Here is a 23,395-nt window from a genome sequence, read left to right on the forward strand (position 1 = left end):
GGAACTAGCTCTGTAGACCAGGCTAGCCTTGAGCTCACAAAGATCCACCTGCCTCTGCTTCCCGAGTGCTGGAATTAAAGGTGTGCGCCACCCCTGCCCAGCAGTTCTAGCTATTTCTTAAATCCTATTATTATTTCTGATATGTAGAAGGTAAAGTGCTGTTATTTCCAGTTTTAGAAAAGAGTTTTGAAATTATCTGAGTGAGCCTGTCTTTCTTTTTTTTTTTCTTTTTCTTTTAATCCCTGTTCCTAATTTGCATTTAGGTGTACAGGACTAATCAGTGTGCTGGAGAGTTCGTTGTGACATTTCCTCGTGCCTATCACTCTGGATTTAACCAGGGATACAACTTTGCTGAAGCTGTGAACTTCTGTACTGCTGACTGGGTCTGTTCTATAGCACGTGGCTGTTGTACGTCTACTAACACCCCTATAAAATGCAGTATTTTACTTAGCTTGGTTTTGGTTGGGTCCATGAGTATTTCAGGGTTTATTGGAATAGCTATTGGAATTTAGAAATTTCATTGCATTGTTTATTCATTATTTTCCCTGGTATGTTTGCATTTAAATGGGCAGTTATTTGTTTATTCTTTTCCTGAGGGGAATACATGTTACCTCTGTCTTCATTTTCTCTGAGCACTTTTGAATCTTAAAATGTATGAATGATAATGCAACAATTGCTGTATCAAAACACAATTAGTTATGGCTGCATCATGATTGAGAAAAGACTGCCAAAGATCGAATACTTAATACACACTGGCTTTATTTTTCTTCTCCATTGATGCTGGGTTCTTTGGCCTTTTAACATTTTTGGTGGGGAACCCCTTTAGTAACACTGATCTTACCTTTTTCTGTGGATAACTTAATCTGTTACTACATTTCATAATCATACAGAGAAAATATAGTAATACAGTGGGTAGTATTTTGTGTTTTGATGTGTAGCTTTGCTGAGTTGTCTACCCTGCCCTTGAACTTCTGGGCTCGGTGAGTTGTCTTCTTTTGGTTCAGTATATAAAACTCCTTCCTTATTTGGCTATGGAATCATATAATACAGCGTAATTAGGATTCAGTTAAGGGTTTGCTTTGGGCCTGAGCTCTTTGAAAAATAGCTAATAATATGATTTACACAATGCTGGATAGGTATAAGATAGGATGCAGGATGATTCAGGTAAGAGTTGAAATGATTTCAGTGTCTTTTACATACTCATACTCACTAATATGGACTTCATTTATTTATCTATCTATTATTTGTTTATTTGAGGCATGGTCTTACTATGTAGTCCTAACTATGTAGTCTGGCCTGGAACCCCCTATATAGACTGGGTTGGTTTCAAACTTGGATCTTCCAGAGTGCTGGCATTAAAAGTGTGCACCACCATACCTAGCTAATACTGATATTTGATCTTGAGGAACTTTCAATTTTAGTGGTTTTTGTTTGTTTGTTTGTTTTGTTTTGTTTTACATTTGGTATATGTGCCACATCATGCATGTGGAGGTCAGAAGACATCTTGCAGGAGTTGGTTATACTTCTACCATGTGGGTCTCAGGGATTGAATTCAGGTCATCAAGCTTGGCAGCAAAGTGCCTTGTCCTGTTGAATCATTTCATCAGCCCCAGGGGCCTAAGTCTTTTTCACCTTGTGTGTCAAGACACTAATAGATTGACTTACTAACCTTGAACAAGTTAAATGTTAGAGTTGAGAGTTGTTAGTACTTTTAAGATAAAGGTTATGATACGAATGAAAACTTAACAACAGCTTTGTCTCTAGGGCTATAGGGCTAACTTTTTTATTAGTTGCAGTAAGTATCAGTTTTGGCTTTTTCACATGTTATAATAATTAAGGACTACAGAAACCCTAGTTTGGTGGTTCTACTTGCTTTTGTATTGTAGCTATGTGAGAAATGCTTAAAGAATAAATGTTTAAGAATAAAATGTGAGCCAGGCCTTGTGGCTCATGTCTGTCATCCTAGCACTTGGTAGGTTGAGGCAAGAGGATTGCCATGAGTTTGAGGTCAGGCTGGGCTACGGTGTCAGAAACCCTGAAGGGGTACAGGGTAAGCTACAAAAGAGCTGTATGCCATTACTAGACAACTGGTTGCTATCTACAAGTTCAAATACATTTTTTCTTGGGTTGTTGAATGGGTACAACTACACTTTGATTCAGATAATTCTCTCATACACTCTGTGAGCCTTATTCCTTTCTGCCTTTCTCAAAACGGAAGAGAATTCTAAAAGACTCTTAAAGGTCCATTTTCTTATTTTCCTCCATTGTGTTACAGTTTTCAAATTTAAATAAGATAGCTTTCACCACCATAATGTTTTCACTGAGTATAGGAAATATGAAATGAGAGAGTGTGTGTAGTTTGTCATAATTTGGTTTATAAACTGGCTGTAGAAATTTTCAGATTCCATCTTAAGGAGACTTTGTATTTGAGTTTGTTTTTATTGGTGATGCCATTCTAACCCAGGCCTGTGCTTGCTAAGGCCATGCTGTACTTCAACTACTTTTGATTTGTGAAAAGTGATCATTTATAGTCGCTAATTTTATTTTACTGTTAGAGAAAACAAAGTATATTCTCTAGTGATTTCACAGTTTTAGAGTCTCTTTATGTAAGGCTGCTTGTTACTAAAAGAGTTTCCAGAGGCTGGAATCCAAATCATCCTTTGCTTTGTTTATTACTTTTTAAAAAATGACAAATCAGACTATGTAAATTGCATAAGTAATAACCCTTCTTTCTTTTTCATTTTTTGCCCTTTCTGATAATACTTTTCTTTTTGTTCTATGGAATCTTAAAGTTTGAATACTTCCACTTAATACTTTATGACCTGAACTTTAATTTTTTTTTTTTTTTTTTACAATATATTTCCTTTTTTGCTTAAGGGTAGCACTGTGTTAGACTCGGTTAAGAGTTTGCTGCCTCATATAACAAGGCACTTCACTTTTTTATTTTTATTTTTTAATGGAGTCTTATGTGCCCCAGGCTGGCCTCAAATGAGCAAAGGAAGGCCTTGAACTCCTGATCTTTCTACTTCCCAAATGATGGAATTATAACTTTATGCCACCCTGTCCTGCTTTTTCATTTCTTTTTAGTTTTGTTTTGTTTTTCTCGAGACAGTGTCTCACTATGTAAACCAGGCTGGCCTTGAACTCACAGAGATTTGCCTGCCTCTGCCTCCCCAGTGCTGGGATTAAAGACATGTGTCAGTAGGCCTAGCCTTCAGTTTCTTGGTATATACAATGGTATTATATAAAAATCTGCAGCTCAGGGCAGAAACTTAGCATCTCAGCTTATGGACATCATCTGGGGAAAGACCTGTGAAATTTTGGCTGGTTTATAGAGAATTACTATTTATGTTATGTTTTATGTTTAGATAGGATTTACTTTATCTTCTTTCTAATAAAAGTGAGTACCTGAAGGAAGGTAAATAGAGGTTCTGTGCTAGATATATCATAAGTAATTTAATTTGGAAATCTGTTGTTTTTAGTTGCCCATTGGACGTCAGTGTGTAAATCACTATCGACGGCTAAGGCGCCATTGTGTCTTTTCACATGAGGAACTCATTTTCAAGATGGCAGCTGATCCAGAATGCTTAGATGTAGGGCTGGCTGCCATGGTTTGCAAAGAGTTGACTCTCATGACTGAAGAAGAAACACGATTAAGGGAATCAGTTGTACAAATGGTAAGTATGCTGAGTACATTTCTTTCCTTTTTTAAATAACTTTTGTTTTATTTTTTGTTCTTATAAATTTTATATATATATGGAATATATATATATATATATATATCAATCATTCCCTGCTCCTTGTTCCAACTCCTCCCGTACCATCCCACACACGCACACACCCCTCAAATTCATGACCTCTTTTTGTTTAATTATTATTGGTACATATATATGAGTTAATATAGGAGTACAACCTGCTGAGTTCATTGGTTTGGTTTGGTTTGGTTTGGTTTGGTTTTTTGAGACAGGGGTTTTCTGTGTAGCTCTATGGAGCCTGTCCTGGCACTCATTTTTTAGACCAGGCTGGCCTCGAACTCACAGAGATCTACCTGCCTCTGCCTCTTGAGTACTGGGATTAAAGGCGTGCTCCACCACTGCCCGTCTTGAGTTCATTTTCTTTTGCTTGTACGTATATGTTTTTAGGGCTGACTACGTAGTATTTAGATAACCAGTTAGAGGACTCATTGCAGGGAAGACTGATTCTCTCTCTGAGCTGTCATTAATTGCCTGTAGCTCTTCATGGGGGATGGAGGGACAGGGCTTGTGACATTTCCCCATCCACATTGGCATGTCAGCTGGTGGTATCATTATTCAGGTCTTGTTTATAGGGTACCATTTTGTTAAAATTCCATGAGTGCAACTTCCCTGTCATATATAGAAGGTACATCTCCTAGCAGACACTCTGATCATCTATCTTTCCTTGCCCCCCTTCCACAATGTTTCCTGAGCTTTGGGTGAAGGGTTTATATTGTAGATGAGTCATTTGGGTCTGGGCAACCCACAGTCAGTTGTTGTCTCCATTTTGGCTAGGTAGGGGTTTTTGTCATGATCTCTGCCTGCTGCAGAAAGAAACTTCTTTGATGAGAGATGGAAGCTACACTTAAGCAGTGATTATAAAGCTAAGTATTTAGGGTGCAGCTAGAAATTATCCTAGTTTAGTAAAGTAGTGGATTCTTCTCTAGATCATTGGCTAGGTTTACAGTAGCGGGTGTGAATTCCTCTTGTTGAGTGGGCCTGAAGTCCAGGTAGGCAGCTGGTAGTTCCTGCCACAGTAGAAGTGCCACCATTGAGCCTGGGTGCCGCCTTGCTGTGCTGGTCATTATGTTGTGCTTTGTAAGTGTCGCAGCTGCGGAGGACTGTTGACTGCATTTCTCCTTTGAAGGAATTCTGAAAGCTAGGCCTCAGGGAGGAGGCTTTTGGGTTAGATTGAACTTGATTTCTCTGAATCCTGTTTCCAAAGTGTATGGCATCTTCAGCTATAGGGACTTAAAACTTCACCTTTTGAGAGGCAACCAAGAATGATGTTAGCCTACATTCTTTTGGGAGTCGCTTAAACTCACTTGACCAGCAACTTTAAATGAGATTTCTTTTTCATGTCTAGTAATGGGGTTTTTTGTTAGATACTCTGTGGCACTTAAGGGGAACATTATCAAGTGTCATATAACTTTATTTAAACTGTGTGTGTGTGTGTGTGTGTGTGTGTGTGTGTGTGTGTGTGTGTGTGTTATTGGGTGTGTGTCTACATATACTTATGTATATTTTATGTAATTTTAGATAAATAGTATGATTCTCTATAGCTTTTTTTTTTTTTTTTTTTTTTTTTTTTTTTTTTTTTTTTTTTTTTTTTTTTTTTTTTTTTGGTTTTTCGAGACAGGGTTTCTCTGTGTAGCTTTGCACCTTTCCTGGAACTCACTTGGTAGCCCAGGCTGGCCTTGAACTCACAGAGATCCGCCTGGCTCTGCCTCCCGAGTGCTGGGATTAAAGGCGTGCGCCACCACCGCCCGGCTCGATTCTCTATAGCTTTTACAGATATCCTTAGTGTTGTTTATCCCTCTTTGTTCCTTCTCCCTCAGTATTGTCCCCTTTTCCCCTGTGTTTTCTATTTCCTCCTTCATAGCACCTGTGTACTGCTATTCTCTCTAGAATTATGCCCACACCATCACCACCCACTGTGATCCTCTTTTTCTTTCCTGGTTTCTCTGATTTCTCCAGGTTATATACTTACATCTGAAGATTCAGAGCTAGGAGCCACAATGAAGAGAGAACTTGCAGTGTTTGTCTTTCTGGGTCTGGGTTTTCTCACTCAGTATAATGTTTTCTAGTTTTTTCCATTTACCTGCCGTTTTCATGATTTCATTTTTCTTACAGCTGAATAGTATTCCATTATCTATATGAAAAACATTTTCATTATCCATTCATCAGTTGAAGGACATTTAGGTTGTTGCCATTCCCTAGCTATTGTGGATAGAGCAGCAATGAACATGGCTGAATAAATATCTATGAAAAAGAATATTAAGTCCTTTGGGCATGTGCTAAGTAGGGATATAATTGGTTCATAAGGAAGATTTATTTTCAGCTTTTTGAGAATTCTCCAACTGATTTCCAGATTGGCTGAACTGTTCACAGTCCCACCAGCAGTGAGTTGAGGTTTCTCCTTTCCCACATCTTTGTATTTCTTGTCAGTTGTTTTGTTTGTTTGTTTGTTTGTTTGTTTGTTCCTGATGTGTAGGGGTGTTTTGCCTGCATGTATATATGTGCAGCAAATGCATGCAGTGTGCCCTTGGAGGGTAGAAGAAGGTGTTGGATGCCTTGGAACCAGAGTTACAAAATAGTTGTGAATGACTTGGATGCCGGCAACTGAGTCTAGGTCCTCTGGAAGAACACTCAGTGTTCTTAACTGCTGGGCCATCTCTCCAGCCCCAGTTGTTTTCTTAATCTTAGCCATTCTGATTTGAGATTTTATGTGTGTGTATGTGTGTGTGTGAGTGTGAATGTGTATGTGTGAGTGTGAATGCCTATGCACCAAATTCGTGTCAGGTACCCACAGAGGCCAAAAGAGGTTATCAGGAGTCATGGAACTAGAGTTAAACACACTTGTGAGCCACCATGTGGGTGATAGGAACTGATCCTAGGACCTCTGCAAGAACAGTGCTCTTGATCACTGAGCCATCTCTCCAGCCCCCATTTTCTTACTTTTTGAGACAGATTCTTACTGTAGCTCAGACTGGCCTAGAACTGACTATGAAGCCAGGAGTGGCCTTGAAGCTGTGGCAATCCTGGCAATACTCTTGCCTTGGCCTTTCGAGTGCTCAGATTAGAGATGTGAGCCTTCTGGCTCTGGTATTGTTGAATTTTTTTCTTATTTGATACATAAATGTATGTGAATATAAGCATCTGTGTTCCATGGTGCATGTGGAAGTTAGGACAACTCTCAGAAATTGGTTCTCTTCTGCTACCTTATGAAATCCAGATATCGAATTCAAGGAAATCAGGCCTTCATGCAAGCAAGTCTACCCACTGAGCCATCTAACTGCCCCCCACTCAATATCAATTACTTTAAACAAGGAAAATAAATCCTGGATTGTTGTTTTTGCTGTTGTTGTTTTCATGCAAGTTGTGTGATTGTAGACTATCAGATGGGACTACTCTGTCTTCTCCCTCATCTCCTCACATGCTAGTTGTTTTCAGGGTTTGTTTAACTTTTGACCTTTTCTTAATCTTTTGTGCTGTTTATCTTTTTTTTTTTTTTTTTTTTAAGATAGGGTCTCACTATGTAGTCCTGGCTACTCTGAAACCCACAGAGATCTGACTGCTTCTGTCTTCTGAGTGCTGGGATTAAAGGAATGTGCCACCATGCCTAATTTTTAATTCCTTTTAAGATACTGCTTTATGTTGCAGTTGAGACCTGATCTGATGATATAAATTATATTCCAGGGTGTCGTGATGTCAGAAGAAGAAGTTTTTGAACTTGTTCCTGATGATGAGCGACAGTGTTCAGCATGCAGAACCACATGTTTTCTCTCAGCTCTCACCTGCTCCTGTAATCCGGAGCGACTTGTATGTCTGTACCATCCAACAGATTTGTGCTCCTGCCCCATGCAGAACAAATGTCTTAGGTATTTAAAAGTTATTGCACATTATCCTTTGGTTGGTTGTTTTGTTTTGTTTGAGACAGGGTTTCTCTGTGTAACCCCGGCTATCCTGGAACTTGCTCTGTAGGCCAGGCTGGCCTTGAACTCACAGAGATCCACCTACCTCTGCCTCCTGAGTGCTGGGATTAAAGATGTGTGCCACTACCTGGCAAGAAAACCACCTCTTAATGTTATTCTTTGCTTTCTTTCCTGTTCCTAAATAAATAATTCTTCCTTGATTATTTACTTCCCAAATGAGGAACTAGGCTTTTGAAATTAGCCCTTAACCAGCCTAACTGTAATTAGTTTTGTGACCAGTTAATGCCGTGTGTTTCTTGCCTCTCTCTGCATTGAAACTGAGTTCTTTGATTTTTCTCTTATTTCAGATTGTTTTATTTGGAAGCTTTTACTTGTTTTTTGTTTTTGTAGGTACCGCTACCCACTAGAAGACCTCCCTTCTCTACTTTATGGTGTAAAAGTGAGAGCACAATCCTATGACACGTGGGTCAATCGTGTCACAGAAGCATTATCAGCTAGTTTCAACCATAAGAAAGGTTAAGTTTCCTCCTTTGTTATGAAAATTTGTCACTTAAAAGAAACCTTTAATTGAATGTTTTTGTTCTCCATTAACTAATGGAAGTCCTAGCTTATAATGTCATGGTTGAATATATACTTAGTTTTCTCTCATCTGTGTACTAAGCAGACCTGATAAACTTACCTTCTGTGATAAGATAGCATGGTCATTTGCTATGGCTGTAAGTATGCCTAGTTTTAAGACAGTCTCTTCTGATCTGGAAATGTGCTTCGTTGCCCTTTCTGCCCTCAGTTTCATAACCTTTGTTTCTTTGGTGTCATGGCTAAGGTTACATGACCATGCCACCATATCCAGTGAGAATCCCTTTTTAAATGAAAAGGCTGACATAAAATGGGACAGATAAATTGTAATAGGTATGTATTTTAGAGAGTCAAATTTAGTTCAGTGACACTGAAAGCCTTTGATTTTCAATTGTTTTTGAGACAAAGAGGGTAGGTAGAGAGGGAGGGAGGGAGGGAATAGGGATGAAGGAGAGAGATCAAGCATACTTTATATCAGTGAAGTCATCTATTTAGAATAATCATCTGGTCAGAAGCTTTTACATTGGGGACTGTCAAAGTTTCATTGTTTCTACTAGTATGTTAGTGACTCTTGAGTAAGCTTTGTGACTATTGTAGAATTTATCTTTACAGATTTGATTGAATTGAGAGTAATGCTGGAAGATGCTGAGGATAGGAAATACCCAGAGAATGATCTCTTTCGAAAGCTCAGGGATGCAGTGAAAGAAGCTGAGACTTGTGGTTCTGTGGCTCAGCTGCTTCTGAGCAAAAAGCAAAAACACAGGTAAAACTAAGCAGAGTCTAGTTCTCCCCTGGACTCCTGTTCTTCCAGCTTTACTTGGCCCTTGAGGCCTTGTGTTATTTTCACCCCATGGCCATGTCTCTTCAGTCCCTAGTAACTTCCCATCCTTCCTCACTACCCACTCTCTTTCTCCATGTTCATAAATTATAAAAAGCTCTTTAAACTTTAGTGAATTGTAAACTACACCAAGAAAACAGCAAGTTGACCTTCTAGTTTCAATGCTGAAAATAACACTGAAGTTTATGTAGTTAGCGTTTTTGGGACAAAGACTTAGTTGTATATTTAACTTTATCGGAAGTAATTAAGAACATAGACACATAGGCTCAAGCTCACAGAGATCTACCTGCCTGTGTCTCATGAGTGCTGGGATTAAAGGCGTGCACCACAACACAACATCCAGCAAATTAAGGTCTTGTAACAACATGAGATCTGAATAAAATATTTGAGTTCACGTGATTAGCTTTATTTTCTACCTTTTATTAGAACTGATTTACTTTTTAAAGAGAAGTTATATTTCTAATTTTACATTTTTTACCTTCAACAAACTCTTGTTCCATTCATTCTGCAACACTCTGACCTGCTGTTCTTCATACAGTTGGTATATTCTTGTTTAGGGTTCCCATTTGCTCTTCATCCAGGTTGGAGTTTTCTTCCTGCCACATCTAGGTGACTTGTTCACTTCTTTCTCCTTCCATCCTTCCTTTCTTTACTAAACATTTTCTGTGGTATTATTTTGTAGTTGTTTAATATATTCCTCTATGTGGCTTTTTCTATAGTACTTTTCATTGGATTTTAAGTTTTAACATTTGGTTTTTTGTTTTTGTTTTTTTTAATCTAATGAAAGAACCTTTACTAGGGACATTTTCCAGTGGGCGTTAACTTGTTTTTAGGACATTGACTTCTTTGGAGAGTCTGATAAAAGTTGGAGGACCCTTTTTGAAAAAAATGTATATGTAAAAGATTTTGAGGGACTGAAGAGATGGCTCAGTGGTTAAGACTGTCCTTCCAAAGGACCCAAGTTCAATTCCTAGCACCCTCATGGTTCCAGTTCTCAGAGACCTGTTGCCTTCTTCTGTCTTCTTGAGCACTGCACTCATGTGGTACACAGACACACATGCAAGCAAATCATCCACATACTTAAAATAAAAGTATCTTTAAAACAAAAATGAATTTAAGATAGATCCAGGAGGTTCATTAATCTAAGACAGCTAAGAAACCCCGTGTTCCCAGTGTAAGCCTCTTAAGACACAAGGACTTCATTTTCTCAGTGAGCTCAATATTCCACCATCCTAATTTATTTAATGTTTCAAACATATAGCAGTTATAGACTTGAAGGACTGTCACTTGGCAAGTTGTACTTTTTGGTAATTATCTGCAGGAGAATTATTCAGCACTAGAATTCTAAGATTGCTAAGGGTTGAATTTTAAAGAGAGCAAGAGCCCCATTTGATAACAAAATGACCATATTTTTCTGTGTCTCAATATTATTTCATATCAGGCAGAGCTCAGATAGTGGGAAGACTCGGACCAAACTGACAGTAGAAGAATTGAAGGCCTTTGTCCAGCAACTTTTTAGTCTTCCGTGTGTCATCAGCCAAACTCGACAAGTAAAGGTGAAACATTTAATTCTTTTTTTTTTTTTTTTTTTTTTTTTTTTTTTTTTTTTTTAATAATGGTTTTTGTTTCTGAGCTTCTCTTCCGACTTAGTAGAATTGTATGTATAGACTAGTGTTTGGTCCTGTGATTTCCTTTTTCTCGTATATATGCTGTCTAAGGTTCTTTAGTAGGCAATCTCTTAGCTTTTTTTTTTTTTTTTTAAGTTTTGCCTGCATGTATGCCTGTGCACGAGACCAGGAGAGGGCATCCGATCCCCTGTAGCTGCAGTTACAGGTGGTGGTTATCCACCATGTGGGTGCTAGGAGTCAAACTTGGGTCCTCTGAAAGAGCAGCCCCTGCTAGTGCTCATAACCACTGAACCATCATCTCTCCAGCCCTTTGGCTTTATTCTTAGTTTTCATCTTGAACTATGAGCAGCTTAGAATTATTCTTATCTATACTAATTTTTGGTCAGAGCCCCCATCTAACACAAGTGTATTTTAAGTGCCATGTTAATAAAAAGAATCTCAGAGTGTAGTGATAAGTTACTAATAATACATGAGCTTTTAAATCAGGGCTCTGACATTTCCAGGACTATTACTATTTAATGATCATATAAAAATCTCAATCATATAAAAATCTCAAAGGTGTATGTCATTTTCTTCTAAAGGTACATATGACACCACAATTTGATTCTCTTTTCTTTTTTTCTCTTTAATTTTTTTTTAAACCGCCTTAGCTTGACTACTAACTAGTAAGTGTTGGAATATACCAGGAAGTATACTCCTTTCTTTAGGTGTAACCTCTCCTGGTACTTTCTTATTTATCTCGTTTCAATATCACTTATGTCATGCTGGATTGTATGTAGTTCATTCCAGATATAGTCAAGTTGACAATCATGAGTAACCACAGAGAGTCAGAAGTTCAAGGTCACCTTGGGATTCATGGAGACCTGTTTCAAAAAAAGGGTGTGAGGGGGCATTAATATTTGCCAGGCTTGAACCTTTTCCACCACATTCTCCTCCCAGTTCTTAGTCTTTCCTTTCCCTCTTCTTTTCTCTCTCCCTTCCCTCCCACCCTCCTCTCCCTCCTTTCCTCCCTCCCTCCCTTCCTTCCTTCCTTCCTTTTATAGTGTGCATGAACTTACATATCCACGTTCATATGTGGGCACACATTTGTACAGGTGCATGAGGTGGTGTCTCGTTCCACTTTATTTGCTGAGGCAGGCTTTCTTTCTGAACCTGGAGCTCTCCTATTCAGCTAGTCCAGCTAGCCAGCTTGCCCTGGGGATTCCCTTTCTGTAGCTCCCAAGTGCTGTATTACAAGCCCACTACCATTCCTGCGCGCCTTATGTGAGTCTTCAACATTTATGTAGAAAGCACTTTTATCTCCTGAGCCATCTCCCTAGGCCTTTGTTTTAGTTTTGATTTTATATATACGGTTTATATACGGTTACTACTGCTAACTAATATGCCTTTTCTCGCCTTTGCTCGTTCTCTGTTGGGTTGCCCTATTTTACATTTAGTATATCTAACTAGTTGAGATACTTTTTTATTTATTACTCTCCACCTACACACTAAAATGTATGGGGTCTGGCAGGATGGCTCAGTAGGTGAAAGTGCTTGCCATCAGGTCTGCTGACTGCAGTTCCGTCTCTGAGACCCATGTGCTCCAGGGTGGGAACCACCTTCCACAAGTTGTCTGCTGACCTCCATGTGCACATATCATGACACATTCCCCTCCTCCCCATCCCCAAGAAAGAAAGGGAGAAACAAGGGATATAAGCTGGTTCTTTGATTGCAAAATGTGGTGATATTTTGTTTGTGCTCTAACAAATAAAGCTTGCCTGGAGACCAGAGTATGGAACTAGCCACTAGTTAACCATAGAAGCCAGGCAGTGGTGGCACACACCTTTAATCCCAGCACTAGGGAGGTGGAGACAGGGAGTGATACGGCTGGACAGAGAGAAGAATATAAGGCAGGAGGAGACAGGAGTTCACCCTTTTCGGCTGAGGAGTTGGCGAGGTGAGAGGCGGATGTGGCTTGCTCCTTTGTCTCTCTATCTTTGAGCATTTACCCCAATACATGGCTCCGGGTTTTTATTATTACAACCAAGTAGGATTTGTGCTACACTAAGACTTCAAAGAAATCACCTTGTTCTATACTATGTGTACAACAGTGCCTGTGCCTAAGGTAGTTGGCATTTAATATCTATTGAATGAAGCAGTTATATTTCCTTTGTCATAAAAAAACACGTTTTATTGATTCCGCCATATTTTAATTGTATAGCTGGGAGCTAGAGAGGTGGCTTAACAGTAAAGAGCACTGGTTCCTCTTCCAGAGGACTCAGGTTTGGATCCCAGCACCACATGGTGGCTTACAACCATCCTTACCTCCATTTCCAAGAGATCTGATGTCCTATTCTGCCCTTTGAGGGCACCAGGAACCCACACACACATGTGGTGCACATACATACATGTACGCAGAACAGTCATACACATAAATAATAAATCTTAAAAGGGAGTATAGAAAGAAATTAGTTACCAGGTAACATACTTTTCTAAATATTTGGTGCTAATAGAATGAGATTATAAGAGGGCCTAGAAATGAAAGTTTGCCTGAGCTATTTTTAGCGCTTGCTCTTTTATGTTTTTGGTAGTAGTGTTAAGGATTGGGGATCAAACCCAAGGCCTTGCACACACTAGGCAGGTACTCTGTAACTAACTAGCTGTAGCTTCAAACAAAATAAACTAGCTGTTTATTCATTCATTCATTTATTTATTTGTTTATTTGTACCTTTTCAGAATCTGCTGGATGATGTAGAAGAATTTCATGAACGTGCCCAGGAGGCCATGATGGATGAAACCCCAGATTCTTCTAAACTCCAAACGTTGATAGACATGGGCTCTAGTCTTTATGTAGAACTACCTGAATTGCCTCGACTGAAGCAAGAGCTACAGCAGGCTCGGTGGCTGGATGAAGTAAGACTAACCCTGTCAGATCCACAGCAAGTCACTTTGGATGTCATGAAGAAACTGATTGACTCTGGGGTAGGGTTGGCACCTCACCATGCTGTAGAAAAAGCGATGGCTGAACTGCAGGAGCTCCTCACAGTCTCTGAACGATGGGAAGAGAAGGCTAAGGTCTGCCTACAGGCAAGGTGAGAACATTTTGGTGACACTTACCTCTTTAATAACTTAAGTCAGGGGGTAGAGAGATGTCTCAGTACTTAAGAGCACTGGTTGCTTCTCCAGAGGACCCAGGTTCAAGTCCCAGCACATGGCAGCACACAACTGTCCGTAACTTCAGTTCTACAGGATCCTATATCCTCACTCCAGGCACACACATGCATAGACACATATGCAGGAGACAACACCCATACACATAAAATAATTTAAAAAATAAATTGAAAAGTAGACTGAAAATCAAGTGGGGCTACATGTAGAGTTTCAGATATATCCAGACTGTTGTGTAGTGGATTTTGTTAGGTAACTGCAAATGATAGGAAATAGTATTGTTTCAAGTCCACGTTGTTGATACAGCTAGGAAATAAGAATCACAAAATGCTCATTGAGGAAGTAGAATGCTGGCTCAGCAGTTAAGAGCACTGGCTGCTTTGCCAGAGGATTCCTGATTTGATTCTTAGCTCCCACACGGTGGCTGAGCAGTGTGTGTAACTCCAGTTCCAGAGGATCAAAACACAGACATGTGCATAGGCAAAACTCCCTTGGAAGCATTTGATCGGAAACACAGGTGACTTCATACAGTTTTGTTTATTTAAAAGGAGCCTCTATATAGTCTGGATATTTTGCTTTGTAAATGATATATGCAGGCTGGGTGGTGGTGGTGCACACCTTTAATCCCAGCACTCAGGAGGCAGAGCCAGGCGGATCTCTGTGAGTTCAACAGAGATCCTTGTCTCAAAAAAAAAAAAAAAAAAAAAGTACATGTAGGCAAAAATGTTATACACATAAAACACTAAAAAAAAAAAACTTAAAAAAAAAAGTAAATGCTGTGCAGAGTACACACTAAAATTTACTTGTAACTTCTAATATCCTAAATATTCAAATAACTACATGTCTTCTGATTTGTGACAGTTCATGGAGGTGGGAACATTTTAAATGGGGAAGGGAAATGACTTTGGAATAGGAAACTGATTGGTCCTCTTCATTCTACCCAGTGCAGTCTTTGTGGGGTACCTGCTACCTGTCACAGACTATTTCTACGTTCTATGAGGCCAGTAGTGAACAAGACCCAGACGGTCCCAACTCCTATAGAGCTAATGTTTTAGTGAGGAGAGAAGAGTGGATAGCTGAATTTCAGACATTTAATGCCTTGAAGAAAATAAAAGGTGGTGGTGTCATTGGTAGAAATAGTGGGAAGTGGAATATTTTCTGACTCTGTTGGAATGAACTTTCTCAACCATATCTTAGTACATTTGATCTCTTAGCATTGACTACTACTAAGTCTTTTCATTTTCTTCTCTTTGCCTCCTAAATAGTAGCTTCCTCAGAGTTGTTAGGGCCTTTTCTTTTTACTCTGTATGTTTTCCTTGGAAATTACTTGGCTTTGTTTATTATCTTTGTATATATTTATATAGTATAACTTTTACTCTTTTTTTTCCTTAAACATTTATCTATCTATCTATCTATCTATCTATTTTAAGATGGGATCTCACTGTGTAGCTCTGGCTGTTCTGGAACTTGATATGTAGACCAGGCTGGCCTTGAACTAAGATCTACCTGCCTTTTCCTCCCAAGTGCTGGCATTAAAGACATACATCACCACACCATCCTAACTCTTAAAATTTTAGTCTCTAACATAAATTTCTTTAGTAAATGCCTTGTGCTTTTTAGCTAATCTCATTGGATTTCCCACAGATCTCTCCCTATGTCTAAATTAACTCATTTCCATCCCTGCTTCCTTGGTTTCTTTCTTCTATAAGTTATACCAACTTTCACATATTGCAGCAAGTTCTCTGTTACTTGTTTAGCCTTGACCTCTCTTACTATCTTACCCTCAAACTCAGCATGTTGGTTTTTCTTCAGTGGCTTTGACTCTTACTCATTTTTGTTTTCTAGGGATTGTTTGATGAAATCAATTGATATTTGCAGTGCTGGAGATTGAATGTAGTGTCTTGTGTATACTAGACAAGCCTTCTAGTGCTGAGCTATATCCCCAGCCCACAAGTTTGTTCTATCTTCATTCAAAAGATGTAGAACTTTAAAAGGTTCACAATTATCTTTCTTAGTCCTTTAAAACTCACTGTTTTGGTGTGTGTGTGTGTGTGTGTGTGTGTGTGTGTTTTGTTTTTTTTTTTTAAAGATTTATTTATTATGTATACAGTGTTCTGCCTGCATGTGCCCCTGCAGGCCAGAAGAGGGCACCAGATCTCATTACAGATGGTTGTGAGCCACTATGTGGTTGCTGGGACTTGAACCCAGGTCCTCTGGAAGAGCAGCCAGTGCTCTTAATCCCTGAGCCATGTCTTCATCTCCTAAAATTCACTGTTTTAAAGAGTAGTTTTGCTCAGGCTGCTTGTGGGATTATTGTTTCCTTTCATTCTCTCAAGCTGCTGTCACAGCTCATCTGTCTGTGGTCTAACCTTACCCTTTCTTATCCATTCTACACTGACACTGCTGTTATCCTAAGTATAAGTGTCACTATTTTATTCCCCTGCTTAGGACCCTAGACTAGTTTCCATTGCCCACAATATGAAGCCCAAATTCCTTAAGCTGATTTCTAAGGCCTTTTGTCATCTAACGCTTTGCTTAATTTGTATCTAGTCTCATCTTTTGTCATTATTCTTGTATATTCCAAAGACAGTGGTTCACATCCCTCCACCCCCAACCCCATGTTCCTCAAACATACTGTGCTTTCTCTTCATACCTTTGTGTATTTACTTTGTTTTCTCTTCCTGTAGCAACTGTGATTGACTTCTACCACCTACTCTATCTTTGGCCCTACCATTGTTCACTAACTTATTTTTAGAAAGGATGCAAACAGTTAAATATCATTTCTGAGAAATTTTCTTTCATCTGTCAAGTTAATGTAGTCCTCTTTCTGTGTCTGGATGTGGTGGCTCACCCCAGGACTTGAGAAGTAGAAGCCAAAGGAGAAAGAATTCAAGGCCAGCCTAAGCTACATGACAACCTGTCTCAAAACTCAAAACAAAATTCTCCTTCCAAGTTTGAAAAGATTTATGAGGCCAAAAAACAGCCACTCCGGCTCATTAGTAGTCTGTAGTACCGGGATGTTTCCTGACAATTCGACAATTGCAGTCTTTGTAAGCTTCGCATTGCTTACAGATTGGACCTGTGGGACTCAGAATTCTTCATGTGTTTACTGCCCAGCCTCTTCTATTTTATACATAACTCACACTCCAGCTTTTCTCTGCACCCATCACACTGTCTCCCATCTCTGGCTGAAACTGCCAACTTAAAAACAAAATTTGTCCCTACTTTTTTCTCACTCTTTCATTAGATAATGTACTTGTTTAGGGTCTTGGTCAGAAGTACTTTCAATTCTCTAGACAGAACTATTTACTACTTCCCATGTCTATGAGTCTAAAGTAATTTGTTCCTAGTTTCCAGTTCCAATATAATTCTTGGATTTTGATAATGATTACGAGGTCTTTGTTTTGTTCATCAGTGAATAATTAGATATTAATGAATATAGTTGAAGGAAAGTGTATGGTTAACATGAATGGGTTTCTGTTCTATTGCTCCCTATATTGGTAGCCCATCTCTGATCATTGCAGGTATTTTAGAGAGGTAGAGTGGACATAGTCTAGGACTAAGCAGTAAAAGGAGCCTAGAGCCAAGACTCATCCTAAATCAGGTGTGTCATGAACTATATTATTTAAGAGGAATAACTCCTTAGTTTTCTTGTCTGTAAAATAGAAATAAAGATGGTGGCTGCTTTGTTTGCTTATGGGAGTGTGGTAAGAATTAAATAAGCTCATGAATGTGAGTTATTTACATATTATAGAATGCTATTTTAATTCTTATAGTAATTGGACTTTTACTTAGTATCTTACTATTTTATTCATTTAGACCTCGGCACAGTATGGCAAATTTAGAAAATATTGTGAATGAAGCCAAGAACATTCCAGCCTTTCTACCCAATGTGTTGTCCTTAAAAGAAGCCTTACAAAAGGCTCGTGAATGGACAGCTAAAGTGGAAGCTATTCAGGTAAAGAAACTTTCAGATTAGCCAACCTATCAGGTAATACATTCTCATAAATAAATTGTGTAAACCTTTTTTCTTTAGAATAATCATAGTAAAGTAATCTACCTAGCTGGGCAGTAGTGTAGTACACCTTTAATCCCAGCACTTGGGAGGCAGAAGCAGGCAGATCTCTGTGAGTTCAAGGCCAGCCTGGTCTACAGAGTGAGTTCCAGGACAGCCAGGGCTATACAGAGAGAAACCTTTTCTTGAAGAGAAGGGTGAAAAAAAGTAATAGTACTTAAAGTTCACCTGTTCTTTCCTCTGGTTTTATAGTTCAGAATAAATAGTAAATATTTAAAGGTTACTAGTTTTGGTTAGGAAAGGTGATAGAGTTAGGTATTCAGCTTTTCAGAGAAAGAGGCATTTATATTTTATGGCATATAAATTATTTCACATTTTTTATTTTATTCATTCATTCATTCATTCATTCATTCATTTTTGTTCTTTGAAGCAGGGTCTCATTGTGTAGCCCTGACTGGCCTGAAACTCAGAAGAGACCTGGAAACTAGCCTGGAACTTACTATGTAACCCAGGCTAGCCTCAAACTCATAAAGATCTGCCTGCCTCTGCCACCACAGTAGTGGAGTTAAAGTCATGTACCACTATTCCTGACTTACCGCTATTCCTGACTTACCGCCATTCCTGACTTACCGCCTTAATAATTTTTAAGGACTGTCTGTCAGTCCTTCCCTTTGGTAGAGCGCTAACTTGTAGGCTGTAAGTGAACACATTCTTTTAGTAGGACAATCCTTCAGATTATGTGATTTCTAGGTTTTTTTTTGAGGGGGGCCGTTGAGACAGGATTTCTCTATGTAGCTTTGGAGCCGGTCCTGGAACTTGCGTTATAGACCAGGCTGGCCTTGAACTCACAGAGATCCACCTGCCGCTGACTCCCAAGTACTGGGACTAAAGGCGTGCATCTCCACCGCCCAGTGTGATTTCTAGGTTTACCCCAAAGATAATCTGTCGTCAAGGGACAGTAGTTTGGCATGAGAGGGAGTAAGAATGAATCTATTATTTGTTGACCCTTTCGATATCTGAGCATTTTTATCTGTATGTTTAGCTAACTTTTTATCCTGGTACCTAGTGATTTGTGCCATTATAGTATTTCATAACAACAGAGTGTATTACTATTTAAAATCATTGTTTATATGTATGTATTTGTGCCTGAGTGTTTGTATGTGTGCCATATATACATAGAAGCTCACAAAAGCTAGGGTATTGAATTTCCAGGAATTAGAGTTATAGACTAATATGAGCTGACATGTGGGTGTTGGGAACTGAACCTGGGTCTTCTACATGAGCAGAAAACTCTTAACCACTAAGCCATCTCTCCAGTCCCAGTCTCTGTATTACTGTTTTAAAGATTTATTTGGTTATTTTTTAAAACAGTATTTCATATAGTGCAAGCTGGCTTCATATTTGCTGTGTAGATGAAGTGGGCTTTGAACTCTGAATCTACTTTCTATCTTCTGAGTGCTGGGATTATAGGCATGCACTACCACTCCCAGCATAAATTAATAGATTTCTTGTCTTTATTTTTCCAGATGTGTCAGTATATCTTTCAAAGTAAATTTTCAGGCAATTAATGTCAGTTGCTACATGACAAATTATCTTTTACTAGAATATAGTATAATGGTTCTAAAAACAGTATTGTTTTCATTACATGGAAATACTGAAACACCATGAATTTAAGAGGAAAGTAGTTGTTCATAGCTTTCATTGTATAACATAAGCAGTAGCTGGCTAGCCAATCTAAGATACTGCTTTTAGTAGAAGTTAAATTTGGACTTGAATTGGTAAAATGGATTTCAATTCTACACAAAAGATTCTTCCATTGTCCTCTGTGACATTGTTTACAAGGGCTTAAGCAATGGCTCAGGGGTTAAGAGGACTTACTGCTTTTGCAGAGGCCCTGGCTTCAGTTCCCAGCACCCACATGGCAGCTCACAATGATCTGTAACTCCAGTTCCAGGAGATCCAACACCTTTGACCTCCGTGGACACTGTACATGGTACATAAACATTCAGGAAAGACACTCATACACATAAAATAAAAATAAATAAATCTTTTAAAAAAAGACTTATTTGCATCTAGTAGCAAATTCATTATTTCTAATTGCATTTATACATTTCTGTTCTTGTCCTTTGAAGTATTTTTATCTTATTGATCCCCTTATTAATTATTAAAAGAAAATCTTTGTTAAAAAAATTAATTCCTCTTGAAAAAAAATTAATTAATTCCATCGCTGGGCCCACACCTTTAATCCCAGCACTTGGAAGGGAGAGGTAGGTGGATCTCAGTGAGTTTGAGGCCAGCCTGGTCTACAAAGGGAGTCCAGGACAACCAGGATTGTTACACAGAGAAACCCTGTCTCAAAAAAAAAAAAAAAAAATTTCCTTGGAAGGCAGAGACAAGTGAATCTCTGTTGAATATGAAGTGAGTTCTAGGCCATTCAGGGCAACATAATTGACACATTGTCTCTAAAATAAATTTTTAAATTAATTTTTATAAACTTTCTGTAGAAAAGAAAACTAGTTGGGTTAGCACAAAAGTTAACACTAAGACTGAAAATGTCCCTTAGTAGTATAATGCCTGCCTAGTTAATACAAGGCCTAGGTTCCATTCCTTGTTTTTTTTATGTGTGTGTGTGTGTGTGTGTATATTTTTTTTTTTTAATTAAACCAAATTCCCCTAACAATATCTTCCCAAACACCATGAAAGAGTTAAAATTGTGTGTGAACCTCCTTTTTTTCATTCCAGAGTGGCAGCAACTATGCTTACTTGGAGCAGCTTGAGAGCCTATCTGCTAAAGGACGTCCTATCCCTGTGCGTCTTGATGCATTGCCTCAAGTGGAATCACAGGTTGCAGCAGCACGAGCCTGGAGAGAACGGACTGGGCGGACCTTCCTTAAGAAGAATTCCAGCCATACGTTGTTACAGGTGAAGAGTAGCTCCTGTGTGTGTTCTTCTGCACTCTCACAGCAGCTGATAAATGGCTCCCTGTAGTTGTGTTGGGGAAAGTTTCTTTTCATTTAATGTAGTCATCATTATATTAATTTCTATTAGGTAGTGTTAGATGTTGAATTGAAACCTGGAGTCTTAGGCAAGCTCTTCTTCATTAATCTGTGCTGAATCCAGAAAAAGCAACCATCTTATACCTTAACCTCTGTTATTAGACTCTACTCAAAGATCTTATCCTTCAGAGGCACAAATTTAATTCTTTTTATCTTGAGCAGTTGAACACAGTAGTTAAAGAGGATAGACTTTGGAATTTTGTAGGCAGTTTCTTTCCCGCCTGCCTGTTCTCAAATACCCAGCAGCCACTTCCCAAATAATTGACTCAGAGGCTTAATATTACATATAAATGCTCCACTGGTAGCTCAGGCTTATTACTGTCTAGATCTTATACTTAAATTAACCCATAAATCTTATCTAGATGTGTAGCCACGTAGGTTGATACCTTTTCTCAGTTTGGTATTCTCATCTTGCTTCCTCTGCATCTGGCTGGCAACTCCTGACTCAGCCCTCCTCTTCCCCGCATTCTCCTAGTCTGGTCGCCCCACCTATACTTCTTGCCTGGCTACTGGCCAGTCAGCATTTTATTAAACCAATTCAGTGACAGATCTTTACAGTGTACAAGAGCATTATCCCACAGCAGAATTTCAACCTTTTTCCTCAAATTGTCCCTTGTCTCTCTTATCAATAAAACCTGGGAAATAATGCCAGTAATGTACAGTTGTTATGAAAATTTAAATAACATACATGGATCCCTGGTTTGGTGGCTGAAGCAAGAAAATCACCACAAATTGTAGGCCAGCCTGTGCTACACAGAGTAAGATCCTGCCTATAAAATATTAAAGATAATAAAAAGGTACCTTGAACATGATGAGTGGTCCATTAATGGTTACTCTCACTCTCAGGAATTTTGACTTGTTTGTTTGTTTGTTTGTTTGTTTGTTTTTAAACTGGAGTTATGTTTTTTTAAATTTTGCAGGTGCTGAGTCCCCGAACTGACATTGGTGTATATGGGAGTGGTAAAAACAGAAGAAAAAAAGCTAAAGAAATAATAGAAAAAGAAAAGGAGAAGGACCTAGACCTTGAGCCTTTGAGTGACTTAGAAGAAGGACTGGAGGAGACCAGAGATACAGCCATGGTGGTAAGGACCTTGAATTTGCTTTGTGAATGCAAAGCTTTGTGAAAGATGTTAGTGGGTTTTTAGCTGTCTATTTACCTGTGTTGTTTATTAATGTGTGTATCATAGTATAAAAAGTTTACTCTTTGTTCTCTTCCCAAAAGGGTTCGTTTATTTTTTTCTTCTTTTTTGGGGGGTCAGGGTTGGAGGGTGGGGGGTGCTGCTATTGGGAATTAATCCTTGGACCTCATATATGCTGGTCAAATGCTGTCTCACTGAGTTATATCCCCAAGCTCCACATTTATTACTTATTGTTGTTCATTTAATTGTAAGTTTGTTGCAACTCTATGGGTTTGGTCCAGTCACCAAAATGTGAGTTTTGCAACTTTGAGGGAGAGGTATCCTGACCACCTTGGGAGGTCAGGCCACGGCTGGAGCTGCAATGAGACAGCAGCCCTGAAGGGCAAGGTATCCCAGATACCTTGAGCCACTTAGGTCAGCTCAGTCCTGGAGGGGAAGTTAATGCTGACTGCTTGGGAGAATCAGGCCTGGAACTGCTAGGACAGTTCAGCAGGGAAGGGTATCCTGACTGTTTGGAAGTCAGGCTATACCTGGTGTGATGGGGGATGGTCTCCCTGCAGGGTATAGCAATCCTGCTCCTCTCCTGGAGAGCTGCTACAGCTGAGCTTTGCTCAGCCCCCACTTAAGGTGGCTTCATAGCAGAGCTCTGCTTCTCCAGCCTAAGATGTTGATTCTTTTGCTTCACTCTGCAAAAGGGGAAACCCCTGCAAAAATGTAGCAATCTCCTCTGTCTCCAGAGAAAAGTGTTACTTTTTCAGCTTCTCCATGCTGTGTCCGCTATGGGATGTCTCAGCAAGGTTCTGCTCTGCACCAGTGAATGAAGGTCTTCACACCCAAAACTCTTTTGAGAAAGAGATTTATTTGAGGAGGAGTTCAGTCAAGTGCCTGCCTCTACCAGGGTGGAGAGAACAGCCAACAACTGACCAAGCACGGTGGTTTATCTAGGATGTCTTGGGGGCAGAGTCAACCAGTGATTGGTTTTTTTCTGCCCAGGATTGGTCAGTTTAGTTGGGCTAGGGGCAGAGATGGCTCTGATTTCAGAATCAAACTGTGTTTCTTTGCTGGCCTTTTCTTGACTTTGTGACATTAATTCTAAGGCCAGGATATATTTTTTTCACTGACTCTGATTCCAGGGACCAAGAGTGTTTCTTTTCTTTTTCTTTATTTTTTTGTTTTGTTTTTGTTTTTGTTTTTCGAGACAGGGTTTCTCTGCGTAGCTTTGCGCCTTTCCTGGAACTCACTTGGTAGCCCAGGCTGGCCTCGAACTCAAAGAGATCCGCCTGCCTCTGCCTCCCGAGTGCTGGGATTAAAGGCGTGCCCTGCCATC

The 23,395-nt window shown here is 39.2% G+C and overlaps 1 protein-coding gene across 2 annotated transcripts in view; it reads left to right on the top strand.

Annotated features, from left to right (window-relative positions):
- The window catches only part of Kdm5a (lysine demethylase 5A), a 90,277-nt gene that overhangs the window by 46,266 nt on the left and 20,616 nt on the right, over positions 1-23,395 (top strand). For both annotated transcript variants that reach the window (XM_076567811.1, XM_006992262.4), the window contains exons 13-22: positions 264-383; positions 3,483-3,677; positions 7,434-7,615; positions 8,060-8,184; positions 8,858-9,008; positions 10,525-10,639; positions 13,427-13,782; positions 17,678-17,816; positions 20,616-20,795; positions 21,850-22,011. In XM_076567811.1, the coding sequence (XP_076423926.1) occupies positions 264-383; positions 3,483-3,677; positions 7,434-7,615; positions 8,060-8,184; positions 8,858-9,008; positions 10,525-10,639; positions 13,427-13,782; positions 17,678-17,816; positions 20,616-20,795; positions 21,850-22,011 (1,725 nt within the window). The remainder of the gene's footprint in view (positions 1-263; positions 384-3,482; positions 3,678-7,433; positions 7,616-8,059; positions 8,185-8,857; positions 9,009-10,524; positions 10,640-13,426; positions 13,783-17,677; positions 17,817-20,615; positions 20,796-21,849; positions 22,012-23,395) is intronic.

The sequence above is a fragment of the Peromyscus maniculatus genome, chromosome 3 (genome assembly GCF_049852395.1).
Source record: "Peromyscus maniculatus bairdii isolate BWxNUB_F1_BW_parent chromosome 3, HU_Pman_BW_mat_3.1, whole genome shotgun sequence".
NCBI classification, from domain to species: domain Eukaryota; kingdom Metazoa; phylum Chordata; class Mammalia; order Rodentia; family Cricetidae; genus Peromyscus; species Peromyscus maniculatus.